The sequence below is a fragment of the Lepidochelys kempii genome, chromosome 1, assembly GCF_965140285.1.
Source record: "Lepidochelys kempii isolate rLepKem1 chromosome 1, rLepKem1.hap1, whole genome shotgun sequence".
Lineage (NCBI taxonomy): Eukaryota > Metazoa > Chordata > Testudines > Cheloniidae > Lepidochelys > Lepidochelys kempii.
The window spans coordinates 46,337,009-46,361,368 of NC_136380.1; the positions used below are offsets into that span (position 1 = coordinate 46,337,009).

At 48.4% G+C, this 24,360-nt stretch overlaps 1 protein-coding gene across 1 annotated transcript; it reads right to left on the reverse strand.

Moving 5' to 3' along the window:
- Positions 1-18,199: 18,199 nt before the first annotated feature.
- Positions 18,200-23,226, reverse strand: CDX2 (caudal type homeobox 2). Its single transcript, XM_073321447.1, has 3 exons — positions 22,731-23,226; positions 19,158-19,303; positions 18,200-18,400 (listed from the first exon to the last, which is right to left on the reverse strand). The coding sequence occupies exons 1-3, from the start codon at positions 23,224-23,226 to the stop codon at positions 18,200-18,202; spliced, it is 843 nt and encodes a 280-aa protein (XP_073177548.1).
- Between the last annotated feature and the right edge of the window lie 1,134 nt (positions 23,227-24,360).

Below are 24,360 nucleotides of genomic sequence, written 5' to 3' on the forward strand. Positions count from 1 at the left end.
TGCTTCAAGCCCTTTCTCCCTAGAGATTTTATATTGCATTTTTGCCAAAGCAAACTGCCTGCTGATTCTGACCTCCTTAGGTGGCTGAGGACAATGAGTGGCAATATTGCACCTATTAGGCACCTTAAAAGAAATTAAAACCTCAATGCCTCAGGGCAGGGTGGAAGGAAGATCTGTATTTGTATCTTGTAGAGGAGAGCACTGAGCCCCGCCACCCAAGGCTGAAGCCCTCGGGCTTTTGCACCGGGTTGTGGGGCTCGGGCTTCAGCTTCGGTGGGTCCTGGTGTTGACCCTGGGCCCCAGCAAGTCTAAGCCAGCCCTGGCGACCCTGCTGGACTAAAGCACAGACTGCATCATCAGTGCTAGAAAAATAACACCGTCCAAAAGATGTGCTTTTTCAACCTATTTGAAGCAAGCACCAGGAAGACACTGATCACTCCTGGAAACTGAAAAAAATAAGTTTAGGGTAAATCTCCAGAAGAACTTTTGTTCCCCAGGGGTATTGGTATGGTTTATATAGGATTCAAGAGTAAAATTACTGGGAACCAAGAGTATCTTAGGGTAGACGCCTACTCAGGTCATCTAAATTGGCAGTGGAAAGGAATATTCCCGGAAACATTGGCAAGTTATTTTAAACTTCTTCTGCAGCATTGAATAGAGGTAATTTGATGAGATCAGATAATAGCTGTGATGCTCCCAGGCCAGGGTCCAGTTCATGCCCAAGTCCCCGTGTCTCAGCTGGACACTCACCGATACATATCTGGAATCTGTCTGGCTCACTTGGAGGTTAATAGTGATAAAATAGGTATTAGGGAGATAAGAAAATGTCTAGTGTTTGGACTCTATTGCATGCTTGTGAGTTGCTGCATGCATTAATCTCACTAGTAATATCTGTGTTTCAAGTTGTAATGTAATATCTGAGTGGTTGTACTGTGAGCCTCTGTGACCGTATGAATCGCCATACAGGAGAGAGACATTAATTAGTGTAAAGAGCTGCTCTTCTACACAAATTATTACACCCCTTATGAAAGAGCATACCCATTGATACCAGATGCATCTTATGAGGGAAACTCCCCACATCTGGAGTGAGGAACTGTCAACAAAAGGGCTAAAGACGCCTATATTTCTGCTCTCCTCTTCCTGAAGAGGAGTCATGTAAGTGGACTCCTCTAATCAGCTGAGTTTGCAGCTCAGAGCACATGGAGAAGGGGGACAAAACCCCAAACCAAATAAACTAAGGCTGTCTTTGCTGCTTGGACTCTGGTGGGGGCAAGGTGTTTCTAGGCATAAGCAAGAGATCCCCAACTGTTTCACCTGGGTTAGTCCTAAAGGACAATTAGCGCTTGCTGATTATTGAAGCTATGTTATCATCTGAAACCTGAGACAGCAACTCATTTGTGTGTCTATGTTTGCTTGCTTTGAGCTTGTAAATAACTCTTAATTCCCTTTTCCTATTTAATAAATCTTCATCTAGTTTACTATGGTATGGGCTACAATTGTTATCTTTGGTGTGAAACCTAAAGCACAATTGACCTGGGGTAAGTGACTGGTCCTTTGGGATCATGAATAACCTGATTATTGGTGTAAGAATCCATGTATATCAGAGATACACTCACCTGGGGCAAGACAGACCCAGGGGACTGTCTGTGACTCCATACTCAGGTTGTTAAAATGCCTGAGGAGTTACACTTGGTGCAGTTGGGTAGTGAAGAGTAGAACCGATATCCAAATTGGATTTGTGCCCTGGTTCTTAACTGTCTGCTCGGAGGCTGGTGTTCATGCTCTTGCATCACCGTTAGGAGTGTTACAATAACAGTAATAAATTATATTGTGTTTATACAGGCCTCTCATCCACAGATCTCAAAGCTTTTAGCAAAGGTGGGTAAGAATTATTTTCCCCACCTTTAAGAGAAGCACAGAACCGACCCACCCGAGAACTCACAATGAGCCAGTCACAGAGCCAGGCATAGAATGGAGGTCTCCTGATACCCGATCCAGAGCCCAGTTCACTGGACCACACTGCCTACAACCTGACCAAGCTTGAGACTGCAACAGATGGCAATGAAGTGTTGATTCTTGACTTTCCCAAGGTGCAAAACCTACTCTTAGGAAAGGCAAGTCTCTGAAACAGTGACACAGGCAGGGAGCTGTAGATCATGCAGCATCAGGATGAAGATTCACATTTTAAACATGAGTATATTTAACTCTGATCTCTCTAGGCTAAGCCGCCTTACTTCTCCTGACCGAGAGGTCGCTGGGAAGATGGCTTTCCTCCCAGCTCTCATCTTTGCCTCCAGCCTTTCAGATACCTTCTTCTCCAAGACACCTTTCTCCATTCCTCCCATAGGTTTCTGTTTTAACCGATGGAAGTTTGTCTTCCAGCCAGAACACCCTGTTTCCTACAGTTTCCTTTTCACCTTCCAGCACCTCTGGAGGTGATTCAGTATTTGGTTAAGACTGCGTGGGGGTGATGTAACTCCAGATAAGGGGGAAGCATGGTAAAAATGTTACTCAGCTTTTCTATTTCACTCCATGGACCAGATTGTGCCCCTTGTATCAGAGCCTGGAGGGGCAGCAGGATTGCCCAGTGAGAGAAAGTGGTTCCCAATTTAAAGGCATCTTCTGCGTCTGGAGAGGAAAGACTTTGCCCCTAGCATGGAAACAAGGGCAGGGGAGGAGGAACAAGCTGGCGAAAGGGGGTGCACATAAGGCCCCCAAGGAGGGAATTCAACCCCCTGGAGAACCCACCATTGCCCTGTGTATAATGTAGCTAGGCAGCCAGGAAAATGGCCACATCATTTACCTGGTTTGTGAGCTGAAAACAAACGCCCATTTACACCTCACTATCCAGTTAGCTGCCATCTTCACCTTGCCCAGCTGCCATTTGGCCTGCCACTCCCCTGCCTCCACGTGTAAAGTTCTATAACCTCTCCCCAAGGGGCAGGCCTGGGAGTTCAGAACCTGCTCCCATGCTGCTGCCTTCAAATGAGAGAACAGGACACAAAGAGGGGGAGCTCATTCTGCCACTAGTGAGGGAGCACAGACAGCAACACTGTGATCACCTGGGCTTGCTCTCCAGTGAGCTGAGGGGGGGGAGGGTGGGCAGGCAGGCGGCAACAGCAGCTAAAGGCCTTCCCTCCAGTAGGGGGTAGGTGCTCGTAAAAAGGGATCCATTGAAAAAAAAAACAGTGTTGGGACTGGGGGTGGCAGAAAGGGCCTGAAGCCATGCCGAGGTCCAGGGGAGGGAGGAGAGGCAAGTTTCTGGCTCGTGACCCATGCCAGAGCAGAACTCTACTGGTGAAAACTACAAGGGTGAAATTTTGCGCCAGGGTAAAGGTCTGATCTCTACGCAAAGGAGCTTGGGCTGAACTGTGTGTCCCACAAGAACACGTCCTGGAGAGGAGCTCAGTGTGTTAGGGGAAGATGCTTGCTCCAGTACCAAAGCTGGCACTTGTAGCACAGACTTAGCCGAGTCTTATCCCCGTTGGCGCAGAGCAAACCTCTGATGGGCCCAGTGAGGCCCTGGGCTTTCCAGCGGAGCACTCCACCCTGCTGCAGTGCAAAGGAATAATCCATGTTTAGCTCTATTTTCATCTTTGGTGCCCTTCCCCAATCACCGTTTCAGCCCAATGGACAGTTCCCTGGTGATTTCCTGGTCACTTAACATTCATCCAGGGGGCCCAGTTTTCTGCAGAATTCTGTGCAGCTCTGCGCCGTAGGTCACAGAAATTAGCCATGCAGAGTACTGGGCTCTGGGCTTGCCTTGAGCCCTATACACCTCTCTGATAGCATGTAGGCGATGAGGAGGCATGACTAGAGGGCAGGAATGACATAGGACTATTGCATGCAGCCCTACACTGAGCCCTTTATAGCCCCCAGGATAGGGGACATGTTGGGGGTGGGTGTCACAGACTGGAAGAGTAGTCTCCATAATGCTCTGGGCTGCAATAAATTATAGTGACCAACCTTGATTTCACCCATCCTGTGTTCCTCAGCACAGATGCTGTCCCTGGATCCTTGACCTTCTGGGTTGATAAGTGACTTGACCAGTCTCCACTATCATAGGGGTTCAAAATTGACAGCAAGGGTTCTTAGGCAGCCTGTACAATTAACAGTCAGTATGGGGAATGGAAGGTTTCACTTTGCACATGAAATCTGGGATGTGCTGAAGAGAAGAGTTCCCAGAGGGAGAAGAGGTGGAGGGGTGGCAGGTACATCTATTATATGTATCAAAAGGTGAGATAGAATGTGACAGTGAAGTAGGTAGCAAATATTTTGCCTATGTATGCACAAAAAAAAAATGAAAAACAAAGAAGACTCTGTAGTGTGCATGTGTTACAGGCCACATGGACATAGGGAGAGCAAGGATGAGAAACTCCTGAACCAAATGCTGAGGATCCAGGCACCCTGGGTGAGAAGTAACGCAGACTTACCTCTTATGGTAAGATGGTCATTCAGTCCCCCTCCCTGGGGTTGAGAGCTCAAGTTACAGCCAGAGGCACAACAAAAAACCAATATCTATGCTGGCTAGCGCAAGATCCACTCAACACAAATCTGTCAACTGGGGCTGGGTGGCTCGCTCCCAGATGCACTGTAGACATAACATTAGTCTATGAGTCCCTTTGTTCCTTGGCCTCAGCTGAGACTGCCCAAAAAGTTACCATCTAGTTAACTACAGCACCCAACGTGATGGGTCCCTAGTCTCTGATTGAGGCCTCTAGGTGCTATCACTTTACAAATAATAATTACTATTATTACGTTGATGGTTTCTGATGTGGCCATTTGGCCACTAGGAACTGGTTAGAGACCACAAAATCATTTGCATAGGCTGTTGGATTGTCGAGTATTCTTTGAGAAGACTTATGGATAATAGAGAGTTACTAGAGATTTGGAGAAATGCAAATGCAATTCCCAGTCTCTTAAAAATGGAGGGAAGGAGGGATCCTAGTGATTACTTTTGAGATAGCTAATTGTAAGTCCCACTAAGTAGTTGAATAATTGTTAAATGGGAAAAAAAAGTCTGTAAACAGCTAGGAGATAACAAAATCATGAGCAATGACTAACAGGGGCCAAACCCTTAATTGATGTAAATTGGTGTAACTCCATGGACTTCAATGGAGCTATATCAGTTTACACTAGCTGAGGAACTGGTTATATGTGTATGAAGAACAAATAATGCTATAGAAACCTAGTGGTTTCTTTTTTTTTCTTTTCATTTTAATGAACTACAAAATCAAGGTTGGACTCTTCCCTTAGGGAAGTCAGTGGCAAAAGCCCCATTGACTTAAGTCAGAGCAGAACTGAGTTAACACAGCATAACGGATGTAATATAGCTAGCTGTTAGTACAGCCTTTGATATAGTGCCCCATCATATCTTACTTGACAAATAAGTCTGTTTAGTTTGGATATGGGCATTCAAAATGGTCAGAAAGACTGTGTGAGGGTAGAGGCTAAATAAATATCCCTGGGGGAACAGATGTCTGTCCAGCCTCAGCACAGCACTTGCTTCATTTTAAGCAAACGAGTGGTCTCCTTGGCTTCTTAAAATTAAGTACAAGTTTCAGTATTTTGCAGGATCATAGCCATAGGTGTTAAGTCCAGTTTTATTGAACACCTTTACCGGTGATCCAGAAGATGTGGTAAACAGCACATTAGTTACATTCACTGGTGATGTGAAATTAGGAAGTTCATTCTGCTTCTCTGCCAATGAAGTTTCACTGTTACTGTATTATAGGTACAACTAGTAATTCTGACTATTCCTAAGGTTGTCTGACACTGCCCATTATGAGAACCTGTTTTCGGTTTCTTATAACTGCCAAATTTTGTCTGCTTGGGCTATTATTTTCCATGCCTGGTGTCTGCCTCAGGCTGAATAGTTCTGGAAAATTTTAGTTAAATCAGAGTTGCCATTTCTGAGAAAAAGGCAAGGGAAAACCACATTGTTTTGCCCTTACTAAAAAAATCTGGTGATCTTTCTTTGAGAAGCTCTGTTATCCCCTTGATTTGGAATGGGAATTTGAAATTTGGCAGTTCCCATCCCTGTGAAAATCTGCCCAACCTTGGACATGTTACATGCCTTTGAAAAATCAGTTTGTACATGCTCAGTAGAGACTTATTGGGCATTAGCAGTGAAATTCCCTGAATGTTTCATTCCCACTGGGCATGCTCCAGTGCCCAGGGCTGAGCAGAACTTTCCCTGTGTTTGTAGCTTTGGGCTGCAATGGCCTGGGCTGGGTACCTGAACTGAGAGCAAGAAGATGCTCTGTCCTGTACTGTCAATGATATCCCTGCTGAGCCTAGACAACAAGGAGAAAGAAGCTACCTGATCTGAACGCAGAGAACAAAACTGAACCTGCAGGGATGGGAGAGGAGAGGGAGTGAGGACAAAAGATTGGAACAAGGGTTGGGGTAGAGGAGGGAGGGTGAGAGACGGGGACAGGAAGCTAGCTGTGCAGGAGAAGGAAATATGGACTTGGGGAGGTAGGATACTGAGCGTGGGAGCTGGGGGAAAGAGTAAGATGGGCTGGCCAAAGAGACTGTGACTGACAGCCAGGCGGAGACTGGGAATGGCTGGTCAAGGAGACTGGGGTTAAGAACGAGTGGATGGAGAAAAAGAAATGAGAGTGGAGATGGATATCACACGGAGCTGAACTGCGAGGGTAGAACTGGGAGTGGCTGGGCAAAGAGTCTGGGACAGGGATCCAGAGGGATACTGAGCTTGTATGAGGAGCAGAGGAAGGGATATTGGGACTGAGAGGCAATGGAGAGGAGGAATTTGGGCAGTGGAAGTGTGGGGTGACTGGAAGTCAGGGTGTGTGAGAGACACAGACAGATCAGATGAGCAGCCAGGAGGCGGGGAACTGAAATTGGCTGGACAAGGAGACTAGGGACAAAGAGCAAGGAGGAGGATTGTGAACGGTTGGGCAAGAAGACTGGGACTGGTAGTGCAGAGGGGTGAGACTAGCATTTACAGAGTAAAGAGATTGGGACTGGGATGAGAGGCCTGATAAAAATAGGACTGGGCCAAAGAACCGAGGCTGGGACAAGAACAGGTCCGAGGATGTCAGATCAGATGGAGTCACACGTGGTAAGCAAGGACAGAAGAGTCTGTTCTCCTTGGAACACAGTCCGCTCCCCTGCCTGGAACGGAACCCTTTATTCCTTAGTCTCAACATTCCTTTGCTGTAAGTGAGTATCTGTGAAACCTACTGGCAAAGTGTGTGTCCTATACCCCTCTAGTGCTTGTCCACAGAGATGGCAAAGGTTATGTTCACAGCATACACACAGAGAAATTAGAGAAAAACATAAAAGGTTGCAGTTGAACGTTATTTTATTTCTTAGAATTCAGAAAAATAACACACAAGAGCCCAAAACAGAGAAAGAGAAAGCAGGCTGCTCTCTAAGGCAGTGAGGCATGACTCACCCAGACTTACTCTGATTGCACGCTCTGCTTCCCATCCCCTCAGCTTGCCAGCAGAACCAGGAAACCCCTCTGCTTTTAAAGTTCCAACACAGTCCTCAATACTCCACAACAACCTACTATTCCTACCAGTCATTCCATGAGCTCAGAGGTCTGTGCGGAGGCTCTAAAATGTTCCTACCCCGCTGACTGTCAATATGATGCCACATAATGGAAGTTCTGTTTTTTCGGTTTCCTTTTTATTAAACTCTAGGAAAACACACACAGAGTTAGAACACGATTAAGGTTGAAAAGTCCAACCCTCAAAACTTAGGAAATACTAGTCATTTAGGGCCTGACCCTCTTCCCACTGAAGACAAGAAGGGTTTTGCCATTGACTTCTGCCAGAATAGGATCAGGCTCTTCCACCTGTTCAGCATAATTTGGTAGCATTTTCTACACCTGTACATGGCTCTACAGGTGGTAAGGCAGAGAGAATTCTGCTCCAGTCGAGTTACGCCATGGGTTAATGTGGCCCAGATTACTTGCTAAGGTTAGGATGGTACCCTTCTGTCAGCGTACTTTGCAGTATATGTTTATTACGCTGACCCCTTTTAACTAAAGGGAACACGAGGAAAATGTAATATTAAGATCCAAAGTTTTCAGAATTTGCCGACATCTCAATAGAATCTATGCAAGTTTTTCGCCTGAAGCAATGTACTCCCGTAAGAGTAAATAAATATGTTGGAGATCTATGAATATTAATTGAACTCTAAACTTGCTATTTTCCCTACGGGGAAGATCGGTTTGCGTGGGTAATTATCCTCCATTTTCAGGAGGTTAGAACTTTGCTTTTTAAAGAAATCAAGAGTGTGAATTGGTGTGAGATTGCCAGAAATGTAAAGAAGCCCATGAAGGAGTCAACGGGGAACTAGAAAGGTTAAGGGGAGGGTAAACAAAGTGGGGGAAGGCGCAGTGGAACTTGGTTTCTTTGCGGGAATGAAGTTTGTTCAAAGGTTCCCAGGGGCGCTGCCTGATGATCCTGGAACAGAACCCGCCAGGCCTGGGCCCAAGATTCCAGCATCAACAGCGGGCACGTGTTTCCTCGCCCCTTTGCTAGCGGCGCAGAATGGCAGACCAGTTGCCTACTCTGGGAAGTACTGGGGACACCTGCGAGGGAAGATTTTGCTATTTTCGCTTGCCACAGGTAACACCTATAAGTGTCCTGGCGCGGGAGCTTCTTCCTGTTAAACAAAGGCAGTGGCTTGCAGTCCCCATCGCTCTTCCTTGCCGTGAGCTCGTGCAAAGGTGGCAGACCCCCCCGGGCTGGTGGCGGGAAGGTGTTAATGTCGCTCATTAATAGTGGCTCTCACCTCTGCCGGCATTCCCTATGGCTGTGCTCCTATGGCTTTCTCACTGATTCCTTCCGCCCGGCGCCCGCTGTAAGCTCCAGAGCGGGACGGGGGAAGGGAGTCACGGAGCTGGTCACATGGGGCTCCAGGAGGAGCTATTTGGCTGGAACCTGTTTGTGAGGGTTGTAAACCGAGGAGGAACTGAGGGAAAAAAAGGGGGGGGGGTGAGAAAGCCTGGATTTGTGCTGGACATGGCCCACCTTGATTACCATGCACATTGTAGGGAGAGTGGTCACTTTGGATGAGCTATTACCAGCAGGAGAGTGAGTTTCTGTGTGTATGGGGGTGGGGGTGTGTGTGTGAGAAAGCCTGGATTTGTGCAGGAAATGGCCCACCTTGATTATCATGCACATTGTGTAGAGAGTTGTCACTTTGGATGGGCTATCACCAGCAGGAGAGTGAATTTGTGTGGGGGGGTGGAGGGTGAGAAAACCTGGATTTGTGCTGGAAATGGCCCAACCTGATGATCACTTTAGATAAGCTATTACCAGCAGGACAGTGGGGTGGGAGGAGGTATTGTTTCATATTCTCTGTGTGTATATAAAGTCTGCTGCAGTTTCCACGGTATGCATCCGATGAAGTGAGCTGTAGCTCAGGAAAGCTCATGCTCAAATAAATTGGTTAGTCTCTAAGGTGCCACAAGTACTCCTTTTCTTTTTGCGAATACAGACTAACACGGCTGTTACTCTGAAACCTGAGGAAGAAAAGTAATTGCAGACAGATTCCTGGGAGCAGCCTTTCCCCAGGCCAGTGTCAGGGCCAATACTGCCATCTGCTGGCCACTTCCCAACAGCGCCAGGCTTTGAAAATGACCAACCCAGGACAAAGAAACGCACCTCTAACTAGTCACTAATTCTAATAACAGCGAGTTCCTGCGAACAACCGGAAGAGTTTTGGCTTCATAGAAACTTGCAGGTTTCTTACGTCCCTTGGCGGGAAGATCACAGCTTTAACAAACTCACCCCTGTGACTGCGGAAAGAAAGCGCTTGCAGTTGCCGGTTAAATCCTTCGAAGAAAGCTGAAGAGCACAAGCTAAGCAGTAGCAAGCCTTTCGGAACTGGTCTAAATAATAAATGTATTCCATGCACAGGCTTATTTGTTATAAGCCAGTGTAGCACTGTCAAAAGAAAGGCATAGGTTCAAGGTCTATGAATATTAATTAAATATATATTTTTGTTAGTACAGTTAGCACAATGGGGTCATGGTCCATAACTAGGGCTCCTAGGCGCTGCATAATGTATTAATTATTAATTATTATTGCCCTTGTGCTAAGTACAGCTACAAAGTACACTTTGGTGTCAACTAAGTCAAACTAAATCCAGAGAAAATGTAAAGGGGAAATATCTAGATCCTACCAGACCGAGAGGAAAAAGCTCCTGATTCTGCTTGTTCTATGCATTTTATTACTATTAATTGTCCTCCTAGTATCTAAAGTATGTGATTAGTCTATTGTTCTGAAGTGGGAAGTCAGCGTTAGAGTTTACTTTTGGTCCATACAGGCGACCTCTATTGCCTGGTTCTCAAAACCAGTAAGCCCAAATGAACCCCAAAGTTGCATGACATTGAGAATATTTTCACCTCCAAGCCCTACAATACTTTAGCACGTCTGCAAAAAGTTCATAATTGTACATTGTTGGAGAAAGTAATAAATGTGCTAAAAGACACGGAGGAATAAAAGATGGAGAGAAAAGCTGAAGATGCACTCATTAATACTGCCCTGGCACAGGGAAACATATCGCCTGCTCCTCTCGAGGCAAACTCTGATCCTAGCTCACCTTTGATAACCCCATTCCGGATTTACACTGCTGTAACTGAAGGCCATCTCTTGTCACCAGTTTTTCAGTAGACGTTCCCACGGCATTGACTATAATGGGGACTTCTGCTCGAAAATTCATGGCGTAATATGGCCATGCGATCACAATGTGCGACCCCCAATATTTAGAAGAAAGAACGTGAAGATTCGTGTGATCTCGGCGGAAGGGGTGGGGGGGGAAACGAGAGGGCAAATGTGGGTAACCAGATTGAAAAGCTTGTCTGTAATGGGATAATGGTGCGACGTGGGACAGGATTGTGAGTTCTTGGTGTTTGAGGTGTTTTGCACGTAACAGACACGTGCTTGTAATCATCACACGGGGCTGTGGTGGCCATTTACAGGCGTACTCACAGATTGGTCTGAGTTGGACGATTGTTTCCGTACTAAGCCATAGCATTGTAGCTCGGAGGGAAAACGCTGCTTTTGTTTGTAGGTCTCCTCCAGTCCAGTAACTCGGATGCATCTCTTGTTAGCTCGTTTTATCGTTATTTCAGCACAAAGTCTGCCCGCTTCGTCGTGGTTTCCTCGTATTTACAAAGTGTGAGAAGGGGGGGGGGACCCAGGTGGGGCCAGATAGACTGGAGAATGAAAGGAGGGCATGAGACGCCGGGTATGATATTATTAATCGTGACATGTGGTTACCGCGACCAGGAAGATGATCCCATTTCCTGCCTGGAAACCATGGGAAACAAAAAACTAGCTGATAAAAGAGAGCTGCTTTCGGTTCTGAATCACACCGATACCGACTGAAGTCAGCGAGAGTCTGTCATTGCATGAAGTCCTCTCTCAGTAATGGCCTTCAGAGCCGCCGACTCCCATTGACTTCAGCTGGCATTGGCTGCGACCTTTAAACAGCGTGAAATGTGTTTCTGGAAATTAGCAAATATTATAAGCATATGTTGCATTTCATACACTTGTTAGTAGAAACATTTCTTCTATTAGTGCAATCCCAGAGTCCTAAAGCAGTCGATGTGCTTTTAAAGTAGAGTCATTAGTTCTCCCCTATAGCTAAGTGGGGCTGATTTTTAAAACCACAGCAAGAATGAATGTAAATTCCCTGTTTTAATCTTCAATTCTGTAAATTAAAAAACCCTAGTTTGTAGGGGCTTTTAAACCCATAAAGCAATAATGCGTTGACAACTAGCAGCGAATATTATCAACAAAGCTAACTCCTGAGGCTGTTTTACGTATTTTATGGTAGTGAAATGTGACTTTATAAATAACTGAAGGCAACTTTTAGAGCATGTAAACCAACAGAGCCGCGGTATGCAAATATATCTCAGGTGGAGGATGATTTGGTGTGTCATCAGACGGCCACTCATAACAGTCTTGAAATGAAATTGTGGGAGAGGTATCTAAACAAGGCTAATGATATTTAGCCATCATATAGCTATTTTCCAACTGTGTGCAAACATGAGTTACTCCTGATAACCCCTGGCGGAAGGAGGTAAAATTGTCCAATTTTTACAAAGAGGGACTCTTAAGTGACTTGCCTATTTGCAGAACGAGTTAGTGATACTGGCAGGATTAGACCTCGAGAGGTTTGGTTTTGGCTTCTAGAGCTGCGAACTAACAACTAAACTACTCCGGCTCTAGAAAGTGTTATTTTCTAGAGTCCCATAATTAAAGGAAGGCTACGTTCCTTACAGAATTCGGAGTTCTGTCGCAAACAGTTTAAAGTTCCACAATGCACAGAGGGCGGGCGGAGGCAATGGGACAAGCAAAAGAAACGGGATTTAGCCCCAAGGCAAAGCTACAAGAGTTTACAGTGGGCTCTGACATCAAAGAACATTTGGATGACTAAGGGCGTTAACAACGAGGAGACCGCTGACAGATTTATTTGGGCATAAGCTTTTACGGGTAAAAAACCCCACTTTTTCAGATGCATAGAGTGAAAATTACAGATGCAGGCATAAATATACTGACACATAAATATACTGTACCGCCCTTCTCTTCATGTGTCTGTATATTTATGCCCCTATCTGTAATTTTCACTTCATGCATCTGAAGAAGTGGGTTTTTTACCCACGAAAGCTTATGCCCAAATAAATCGGTTAGTCTTTAAGGTGCCACCGGCCTCCTCCTTGTTTTTGTGGATACAGACTAACACGACTACCCCTCTGATAAGGGCGTTAGAGCGCTTACCATGGAAAGGGTCTCTGGGCTTGAGTCTCCTGTCTCTGCAACAGTATTTGCGGCTGTACTGTTGTCTGATTGGTTTGTTCTCCTTTCTTTCCCTGCAATAACGCAGGCTGTGTATTACTTCGTGCCCTGTCTTTTGTACTTTGGTAAAGGAACGTTTGCCTTTGGATCTGGCTGTGCCACTCCTTTTGATCATATCCGCATCGCCCCTATCTCTTGTACTTTGCATTTTCTGTCTGCCTCCGGTCCTTTCCTTATCGATGTATTCCTCAGCATACGCTGGCTAGATAGTGCCTGCCCCCGGGTTCATTTTGTGCCTGACTTCTTAGCTGCTCAGGCTTCAGCTTCGGCTTGCAGCTGATACAAACATCCAGCTGTGAGAACTGCTCTAGATCAATACACGGAGCTCCCTTTAATAGCTGTGATTATCACACGTGAACTCAGGACGATATATGGCCCTTTGGCATTACATTTGATCGTAAAGCATTGGTTGGGTACAGCAATTTAGGTATCAATGACACTTCAGTAGGCCATAGAGCTCACTTCCTTTTCTATATCCCCCATTGACGTACGTGTGGATGGAGATATCTTTCAGCTCTTTGATTCTTGTATCTGGGGCCTTGTCCTGCTCCACTCGAAGTCCGTAGCAAAACGCCCATCGATTTCCATAGGGCAGGATCTGGCTTCTAACCCACGGTTGAGATACTTGTTTCTAGCAATTAATTCAGCTAATCATCGATGCGTGGAAATAAGGTAGCCACAGCAAGGCGATTGTATGTTTATAAAGCAGAAGGGATAGTTTTGTCATTGTTTTCCCTTGTTTGCTTTATTTGTCCTGGAGTGGGATTTCTCAACTACCATTTGTGTGAAGACTGTTATTTCCCTCCTTCGGGTTTAAAGTGCTGAGATAACAAGCCGACGACACAAACCACGTTGATATAGAACATGCTCGCAGTTAGAGAAACGTGGCGTTTATTTAGCCAGGGAGAGGCTGGAAACTCGAGCAACAAAAGGGCGATGACTTATAGAAGTGTTGGGTGTCCGCCCTGCTCGGGAAGTGATTGCTGGAATTCGGATTCCAACTACATGCGGCGAGCTTGCTGGTATCATTCCCATTTTCCTCGCTGGGAGTTACTGCTAGGGAAAATAGCACTGGGGAGGGCCTAGGTGAAGGAAGTGGGGGCAGAAGGACGTCCCTTGGCCTACCCCTGCAAAAGTGAGCAGAGGGCGGCCTCCGGATTCAGACATAGGGCTTGGAGCTCTGGGGTTTATACCCTGTTCTGTTTCCTGAGCAATTCACCTAAACTCCTTGTGTCTCCTTTTCTCCACCTGGACCAGGGAGAGGTAATTGTGCTGCCATACCGCACAGGGGTGCTGTGAGGATACATTCATTAGTGCTTATCATGGGCTTTGAGAACCTTATCTGGTAGGTGCCATTAGGTGCCATATAAGCAGAAATATTTACCACCTATCACCAGAATCCTAGAATCTTCAGAGTAAAAAATGGGGAGAAAAATTCTGTTAAAATAATAATCCAGCTCCCAGGGACAAATGAGGGAAGCTCACGCTGCAGCGTATCTGCCAGGGTTTTGTGTTGACTAGTTTCAAAAGTCACCTGAAATGAACAAAACAAAACAAACAAACAAAGCACGTGCCTTCTTGTACTCCTTTATGATGCATAGGGACCAGGAAGATCTGAAAGATTTTTCCCCCAACTACAAATATTTTAAATTGGGGTGGAAAGGTTAGTATTTTTTTTTTGCTTTGTTTTATTTGGCAAGTTGAGACTTCGAAGATTCCCTGACAACTAGTGACATGATGCTGTACCAAGAGTAGAGAAAGCCAGCGCTGAGTAATCAAGAAGGAAACAGATTTGTAGTCAGGCTGTTTAAAACTCCGGCTTTGTCTCCACATATTGGAATATAACGTTTAATTATGTTGGAGAAACGAATTATTTTTTAAAGATTAAACGCCCCCACCCCTTCAGTGAAGAGGAGGTAAGTAACCATTTTCTGATTGCTCCAACAAGTCCTCCAGGAAACACAAGAAGAGCTGATATTCCTGATATTTCTAAGATAAAACCAAACAGAAAAACCAACTTCAAAAAGGACACCAGCCCAGCTGTTTTAACAATCATTTGCAGACCACAGTTAAATGTGGCAAAAAATGAGGCTCCCAGCGTTTTCCTTGGGAGACTATATTCAACAGATTCCATTAGAGCGAAGCTTTCCTAATTGCCACCCTACTTATAATTATTTCATTTCCTTCCCTGGCCTCTAGCAACGGGAACCCCACGGCTTTGCCAGCCCTGCAAGCAGAGACGCCCCAGCCTAGCTCCTGCAGAATGGAAAAATGCCAGCAAAACCACAGTAAAGGGCGCGTATTGCACCCATAGATCCGCTGTGTTTAATTTCCTTATTGATGGCCTTTCATAACTCAGTGGTCATCTTTCTTGCTCTGCCATTAATTATTCCGGGAAGCAAATAAATGTGCCCAGAGTCAAGACACTGACATGCCTCCCCCCGCCCCTGCAGCCAGTGTTCCTGAGGGAGAAAGAACTTGGGATCGTTCGCAGTAGGACAATGCCGACTTTTGAACCTCTAACCACTGAGCAAACAAACCTTGCGCTCTGCTCCACAATCCAAACACGGTTTATTGACAGCCGTTTCACAGCAACGCATAGCAACGGAGGCAGCAGCTCCAGCCGCCAGCTCCAGCCCGGCGGAGCAAGAGGATCAATGGCGTGCGGGCGCGGCCCCTGGCGCACCAGAGGGCAGCCGAAGGCTGCGCCCTTGGAGCCAGAGGGGGCAGAGTCGTTTCCCCCCCGCGCCCCGCCAGGGCTGGACACAAGCCTTCCAGGCCAGCCCGCACCCTGCTACCAGAATGGGGCTGGGGCAGGGAGAGAAAGGCTGGCTTTGGTTTTAACTGGATCCTGCAGTTCCAGGCACAACTCTTGTCTGGCAGGGATGAAGAAGCGCTGCAGGCAGGAGTGGGGGTTTTTAGTGTTTGGGGTGAGACGCTCCTGATTGCTCAGGATGATCCAGCGTTGCCGGGCTGACCGCGTCCCAAGGCCGGCACACGGGCCGGTTGGGATCACACAAGCCAGACTTTCCCCCTGCTTTTTTTTTTTTTTTTAACAACACAAAGAGAGAATCCTAGCAGACACATCTCCCCACTGACTCCCCTCTCCCAGCTCCAGGGTCTAGCGGCTAGGCCCGGGGGAGCTGGCCTTTGACAGGCTTCCCGGCGGTGCCTTTTAGTGGGTATAAAAATGAGGCTTTCAGTGGATAGGACCAGCTCCCTATTCCAACCAGGCTGCCAGATCTTCAAATATCGCAGATGCTGCTCACAGCTTTACAAAAACCGCATCCTACCTAACAGCCACCCACACCTATTCTGTCACACACACGCTCATTCGCATACATCTGCAGGGGCTCATACTGTTAGCCGCCAGATTTCGGTGCACGCTGCCTTTCAAAATACACCAGGACACGAGATCTGCAACCGAGACAACAAACAAACAAACAAAAACCCAAACCCAAACCTCTGCTCATCAGATTATAGTGGAAGCAACTAACAAAAGAGACTCGGGCTTTAAAACCACTGCAGAGCCCGGGGGAAGCCCCATGTTGATTTCACATGCTTGGCACATGACGTCAGCTTCTCTGCCTTCGGGCATGAGCCTGCATGCAGCACTAGACTCCCCTCTTTGGAGGACCCTTAATTTCTAACACATCTTCAACCCCCCACTGCGTGGAATCACACCGCAGCTACACAAAGGCTTACACAGCATCTCCGTTGTCAGCAGACGTCTGCCCTAGCCCTAATACCTAGTTAAAAACAAGGTCGGTAATAAAAGAGCCCCCCCCTCATTTTATTAATAGCCTTTCTAAAATTACAAGTGGAAATCAGTGTATTTAAAACTGCACCAGCATGGAAAGGTTATAAATAAAAATAGCAGGAAGCATTTAATAGACTATTTCCCCCCTTGATTATTGCTGTTGACCAGATTCCCAGAAGGGATGATGGAGTAAAAATTGCACCATGAACAAGTCCTCACCAATGCTGTCTTTGGCCATAGTTTATTGGCCAACGATGTTGGGGATGGGGGGCCAGGAGCTCAAGCGTTACCACAGGCAATAACAGGTCTGAAATGTGGAATACATTTCACCCTCATAGCCACACTGTTAACTGGAAATCCCGGGCAAAGTATATTGCAAATGCCCCGCTGAGTACAGACTGGCTGGTTGTCCCTATCGGATGGCAGGTGTAATGAGTACATGCAGTTTCCGACCTGGTTGGAAAGACTTGGCCTGTGTGTGTTTCAAAGACTAATTTTCCAAATTTTGGATAATGAGTTGAGTAAATACTACAATAAAACGAGGAAAACCAAACTGAAGCTTGACCAGGGACTGCAGAGATTTTCCCCCCTGCTGTCATCAGTGTCCAGATCTGGCGAAAGAACCCATATTTTGGTCTTTCTCCCCCATTTAATAAAAAGATTGAAACCTGCCAACCCCCAAATGTCTGTGTTCCAGGCAGCTTTGTTGAAGAACCTTCTTACCGCTCAGAGGGTCCCCTGGGGTCTTTCTTTTCAATTTCCGCCCTATCATAAAGCTTGGATAAAGCCTGGAAAACCAGGAAGGCTCGTGTGTTTATGAAGCTGTTCGGTTAGGGAGACAAGAAATCGCATAATTTAAACAACAGAACATGCCACTGGGTGCATTTCTTAACTCTCTCCTCCCAACCCCCGTGGGAACAATATCACACCCGCAAGGATCCTTACGCTTGCCAGTGTAGCTGGTTGCAGTTTCCACTGGAGAGCTCACCTCTTAATTTCTCCGCTAATAAACCCGGCGGGCTGACTATCGGCGCCAGATTGATGAGCTCTTTTACAGGTGCCTAACATTAAGCAATTCACTTCTGAACATTTAAGCAGTGTTGTTGTTGCTGGTTTTTTTATCTTACCTTCCCCCGGCTGTAAGGCAAGATGGTCATTTTGAAGGTGTATGGTTAGGGAAGGCAAATGTGCTTTACATTTTGCTATTAAGATTCCTCGCTAGCCCAGCCTGTGTAATGAAAACATGCACACCGATCCCGAGTTTGAGAACTTACAGGCTATTTCGGTTCAGCTCTCGGCTATATTGGTATTTTCTGCATTGCAAACGCCGGTGTAAAAATACAAAAGAGCATGAATATCCCCGCACAAGGAAACAGACACACTGTACACTTTGTACAAAAAGTAAATGGCTGGAGTGTGGTTGAGGAAGGTCAATGCGGCCATTGTAGTGCACAGAGGGGAAAAGCCTTGGCTCTGTCCATGTCTTTGGGTGACCAGGGACCTTTTCCACGATGGGTTCTGTGAATGTCGGGCTCCTGTTCACCAAGGAGGGCAGAAGCCCCCCCGCCCCCGACTCAGTCTCTGGCTGCGGTCACTGGGTCACTGATGGCGCTAAGACCCCAGCGGCTCCCAGGACGCCCCCAGCTGGGCCAGGACCCGTTGATCCCTGGAGGGAGGAGACCGGGCTCAGCGCTTGCGAGCCGCCGTGCACCGCGCCGGGCTGCGATTGCTGCAATTTCTTCTTGTTGATCTTTCTTTCTTTCGCTCGCCTGTTCTGGAACCAGATTTTTACCTGGCGGGGATACAAGAGCGAGAGAAAGGGATGGTCAAATCAGAGAGCGGAGCGGCTCCAGAATGACCAGGCGAGCGGGGCTGCGCAGCTGGAGACGGCACCTCGGGGGTTTGCTCCGCCGTCAGCCCCGCCACCTCCGCCCGGCTGTGCCGCAACACGCAGGGAATAGCCCCGTGTAAAGCCAGCCAGAGTCTCCTGCAGAGCCTTTCAGGGGGGAGTGGGGCCCGATCCCCAGCTCCTGAGGCAGGCCACAGCCAAGCGCAGCGTCTCCGGAGTAAGGACTTTCTAAGGTGGGGCTGACACGGACATCTCGGCCGCCGCCCGGAGCACGCTGAGCGCGAACAGGCGCACGAGTGGGCTGACCACCGCAGGCTCCTGGCTATATGGGCCACTTGGGAGTTTGTCGGGTCGGAAAGCTCCCTGTCTGCCGGTCTGTGTCTCTGTCGCACACACCGGTCTTGAAGGCGTGAGAGAAGTTGCAGACACGGCCACATACCCCATTACCTAGGAAAACACCCACGCTCCTGGCAAGAGCAGACAGCGCCTCGGTATGTATCGCCCTTCCTAGGCCTTCCCGGCCGATTGGTGCCAGCCATTCTGCGACTGAGCCCGCGGGGGGCCCGATCCCACCGGCCACGTTTGCGTTATCTCTGGGGCCAGCGGCGCCGTGACAAAGCGCGTGGGGGCGTGGGGAGGGGGACGAAAGAGCATTTGGGTACTTCAGAAATAAAGAGAAGGGAACGCTCAAAGGACAGACCTGTCTCTCCGACAATCCCAGCGTAGCGGCCAGTTCTGCTTTCCTCCTGATCGTTATATACCGGCTGTAATGAAACTCCTTCTCCAGCTCCAGCCGCTGGTGGTCCGTGTACACCACGCGGTACTTATCTTTTGTCCTGGTTTTAACTAGAGAGGAGAAATCCATGACAACTGATCAGGCACATTTAACGGCAAACCTTTCCCCCGATCCATTCTTTCCATCTCCTCCTCGCCTGATCTGGGACTGGAGTGGTGCTACTCCTCACCCAGGCCAACCCCTTCAATGGGCCAGGAGTCCAGGATCGGGACCCCTTTAATGATTGCATTTCCCTAAGCGTGGACTTAATAAAGAGCGTGGCCGGGCTCGAGAAAGAAGATGTGCAGAGAACCAATTTTTTCAGGCCGTGGGGAAATCATGCAAAAACTGCATGAATGTCATTCGGAACCAAACGCATGCACGATATTCCCCAGACTGGGGCAGCTCAGATGTCAATGATTTTGAAATGTACCTTAGCTGTCCATTTCTCCAAGGAACATCGTTCTGAAATGCAGCTGTTCCCGTTCATCCCTTATGGTAATAACCCCTGATTAATGTAGGCACGCGTTGTCTGGGGTTATTTGCTCAGAGTGGAAGAACTCTTAAGAGTCTCACAAGTAAACTTGTTGGGCATTGCTCAGATTTCCCCCCTGATTTTTGAGGTCCCTCAGCAAACGATGGTAGCGCAGACAATCTGCGATTGGTGTGTTGAATCCGCACCTTTACTCGGATTCATTTATTTCTGAAGACGAGAACTGACAAGCCTAACACTAGAATGGAGGCAGAAAATATCAGTGCTCAAAAATGCCAAGTTTGACGCATCTGGTTTTTTTATGCGGAGCATGTATGTACATTGCTAAATCAATTGATCTCCCTTGCTTCTGATTGTTTCTTGTTTAACTGGTTATATCCCCAGCTTTCTTGTTCATCAGAAAGATCTGAGGAGTGGGGAGGCTCTGCCTCTAGGTATGTAATGCCCGGCAGGCTGACTTTGTTCAGGTAAACTCTCTGCAAACTACAACAAAAGCGCCCTGCAAAGATACAAGTCTGATCAGAGAAAACTCCCCAGAGCCGCTGAATGGGGAACACAATCGCAAACAATGCCGGACAAGGAGATCTTATCAAAGAAAGACCTTCTCAATGCCTTAATAACAGCCCCATTCTGTTTGAATTACCACTACTGAGCAAATGGCGGCAGGCGCTTTCATCCCCTGGCTGAGCAGATTAACATAAACACTGGCTCCAAAGGCAGCATTTGAATGGAGACATCCCCCTCAAGTGACCAGCCACCCTTTCCAAAAGGAAAACGGTGGGAACAGGACGGAATTGTGGGAAAATCCGACAACTTCCATTCCTGGATGGCTGGCCACTGGGGAGGGTGCTCAGCGGCCTGCAGATTCCCTCACATTAAAGTTGGTCGTTTGCTTTTCCATGTAGTCCGCTGACTCGATGCCCTTTGGTTTGGGGGAAATGGTCAACCCCGATCGCCCCCCACGTTGTCTGGGGAAGCCGGGGGATGAGAGAGGAATGCCAGAATTCATTATTTACTGCGAAAGTTGCCACCCTCTTTCCGGCCAGTAAAAGGGACAATAGCGTGGAAGGTGTATATCAAAGCCAGATGTGTTTAAAGGCCCATGACAGATGAGGGTCTGCAGAGAACAGGAGCTCCTGGCTAGTCTCCAGGCACCCGGGGGACATTAACATCACAACTGAGAACGGCGCCTGGCCACCTCCTTGGCACCTTAGTGCAGGACATCACGGACCGTTCTCAGCTGACATTCAGCCCCATCTACCGCAGCTCCTCTCCAAGCCTCCTTTCCCCCAGGAGACGGGAGGAAGGGGGCAACTTTTAAAATCGGGCTTGAGACACCCGGCCCCACCCTTAACACCTTCCGATCCGCGCCCCTCTCCCGAAGGCGAGGAGGAAAAGACACACAGATCAGTTTCGCCTTCCCGGAGGAAACCTGCCCCCCAGGATAAGTTGCAGCCCCAGCTCGATGGGATGGGAATTCAGGAGCCAGCCCGAACCCTGACAATCCCAGGACTCAGAACCGCCTTCGCCCATTTCCCAGCGAGGGAGCAGCAGGTCGGTGTGAGGACCTAAAGCTCACCAAGACGTTAATAAAGGTATGCGCCCAATGACTCAGAAACGAATGCAAAGCGACACCGGCCAATGATTTATATGGCTGTAATTGGTTATAAAAATCTTTTAAGTGCCTATAACCAGGGCTACTCGGACTGAAGGCCTGGGAGGACCAGCAAGCACTCCATTGGGATGAAATTTAACTTAACTCGTCGGGAAATCGGTCAGCTTCCTCAGCAGAAACAGGCTCTCCCGGCCTCTGCCAAACTTGGCTTGTCTAGGAAAAGCCCTTGCCCCCCGCCCCCCAAGACTGCCCCACGGCTCATCGATTCAAAAGACACCTTGAAATAGGGGTTCCAAAGCTCAGTGGGGTCGGGGCTGCCAACCCCCAGTGCGTTAACATCGTACGGCAACAACCCTCCCCCCGGCCCCCAGCAGGGCTCTGTCTTTGCTGCCTACGTTTTTCGTGTTAAGCTAATTTCTCACAAAAGGAAGGCAAAGGTCCACATTTCTCTCTGTACCTGCAGCTCGGGAACAAGAGTCCCAAGCCCCAAAGCGACTCTACTGGTTGTTACAAACTCTCCCCACAAGGATCTAGAATTCAAGTGTCGTCCAGACTAAGACCAGTTATTTGAAGATTTTTTCTACCCGCTTCAGTATTTTTTGTTCAATGTAAAACAACCGCAGGGAAAATAGATTTTTTTTTCCTTCTGAGGAAGAGCCTCATTTTTGAGCTGCTGCTTCCTTATTTTCTTTTTTAAAATAAATAAATGGGAAGTGAGGCTATTCCAGTGAAACGTCTGGGCCCGCATCGCTAAGGCGGGCTCCAGAACGAGTGAGCTTCTTGGCATTATCCAGTGCCCCTGCAAATCACGTCCAGGCGTGTCTGCCACAAACATCTCTCGAGCAGCACCCAGGCTGCTCCGATCCTGAACGAGAGCCAGTGGCTCCAGACTGAAAGAGGACTCAGCGGGGGGCTTTCCCTCCTGCTACTGGAAACTCTGGGCACTGGTTCCCACAGGGTTTTCCTGGAGGAGGTTCCCTCCGCTCCCCGAACCGAAAAGCAGTCCGGCGGAGAAACCACGAGCGAAACAACCGCCGGGTGTTAACCTTCGCAGCCCCCACCCGTGCAGCCCGAGCTGTGCGCCGCGCGGGTCAGTCCCCGGAGGGTTACGGTTTCCTGGGCGGCTCTGGGTCCCAGCAGGGCCCAGGCTGGTTACAAGGGGCCTCGAGCTCTGCTGCTTCCCAGACTGCCCTGGGCTGGGCTCCCAGGCCGAGCTCCGGTGCGCAGGGCCCCAGGCCTGCAGGGCTCAGCTGCAATCCGGGACCCCCCGAGCTGGGCTACGGTCCAGGGCCCTGGTGGGCAGCGTGCTCTGGGTCCCAGCGCTCTGCCCGGCTGCTCTCCCGGGCCTCAGTCCTTTGCTCGCCCAGGCCCCCGGCGCTCCGCCGCTTACCCTGGCCGCCCAGGGCGGGCTGTGTCGGCTTCCTCATCCACTCGCACAGATTCCGCCGCTGGCCGCCAGGGGAGAGCTGTTCTGCGGCCGGGGCGCCCGGGTTGAGCTGCTGCATGCCCCCGGAGGAGGCGTGGGGCGCCGGGCCCGGGGGGTGGTGGTGGTGGTGGTGATAGTCAGCCGGGCTGTACGCCAGGGCCGCGGCGGGGGCGCCGCCGTTCAGCCCGTGCACCGCGCTGGCCGCCGCAGTGGCCGGGCCCCCCTGCCCGTAGCCGTTCCAGTCATCCCGCAGCGGAGCGCCGTAGGGAGAGGGCCACGAGGGGCCCGGGGACTGGGCGCTGTCCAGGTTCACCCCGGCCGCGGCCACATGGTATCCTCCGTAGTCCGGGTATTGCGGGGCGCTGACAAAGTTCTGCGCCGCCAGATTGAGCCCCCCCGAGTGGCGCACGGAGCTGGAGTACATGGGCACCTCCTTATCCAATAGGTAGCTCACGTACATGATGGCGAGAGCCGGGCAGCAGCTCTCCACATGCTGCTTGGGGCTCTGGAGCGGCTCTTCTCTTCCTTGGGGATGGGCTCCCCTTCTGGTGGGGGGGCCGGCGGGGGGCGGCTGTCCCCCGGGTTGCCTCTGCAGAGCCGTCTCTCTCCCACTAGCGATCCGAACCCATTGGCCGGCAGCACTTACATGCTTAACGATTGTTTACAAGGCTCTATTAGTAATGGCACAGACACACCAAAGGCAGGTGACGTGGAGAGGCGCTGGGTATATAGCTACTACCCCTAAAAGAAGATTTGCATTTAAAAAGATAAGGAGAGGGCAGCGACCTGATCACAGCTAAATATTCAAGCCTTTATTGTTTAAGAGCTTCCTCCTTCCATTGCAACCTGGTGCACTTTATCCTCCAATCACAGGTTCAAAGAACTAAAAGAAGAGACTTGCAAAAGAGAGAGAGAGTTCTGAGAGGCAGGGTGGGAATATGGGAATCGTGTATCATGGACTATCTATAGGCATCACGTTACAGAGCAGCCCGTGTTGAGGTTTTTGCTTTTGTTTTAAATGTTATAAAGGCAGCACGTATAAGGAGATATACAGGTAGAGACGTTTCGCTTTTTAGAGCTGTTAGTTTAGAATAACTTTTCCGTAGACTGCTGGATGAGGAACAGAGGAGAAGTGAAATCGACAAGACAAGGGTTATTTTACTGTGTGTATATGTGTACAGAATTTTCAATCCAAAGGGAAGGCACTTTGCGTCTCCTTCACTTCCTACCGACCAAGTAAAGTTTTGTTTCCCCTAAATTTTGATACGTGGCTCCTTTTTCGTTTTGCTGAATCGTGTTTTAGTTCTACTTCATATATAACAATATTACTGCGTTGTGTAGACTTTCTTGAAAACGTTTTCAGAATCATAGAAACGGTGAATTTTCGGATACGCATGCCGAATAGCCTCAAGAAAGAGAGGTCGCATCAAATCAAGAGAATTGTCTTCACAAATATTAATCTAATTGCTCGATATTATTGTTGGGAAAGAAATATAATCAATGATGAACAGTGAAGACAAAAATAAGCCCGCTGCTGATCTGATAGAATGTATCTTTTAGCCCCTATGTGATAGTTTAGATTGAACAGAGAGAA

Coding starts and splice junctions, on each gene's coding strand:
- CDX2 (XM_073321447.1), bottom strand. CDS start 23,226: ATGTACGTGAGCTACCTATTGGATAAGGAGGTGCCCATGTACTCCAGC. Junction 19,304..22,730: donor GCCCGCCCTGGGCGGCCAGG/GTAAGCGGCGGA, acceptor TCTCCTCTCTAG/TTAAAACCAGGACAAAAGAT. Junction 18,401..19,157: donor TGGGATTGTCGGAGAGACAG/GTCTGTCCTTTG, acceptor TATCCCCGCCAG/GTAAAAATCTGGTTCCAGAA.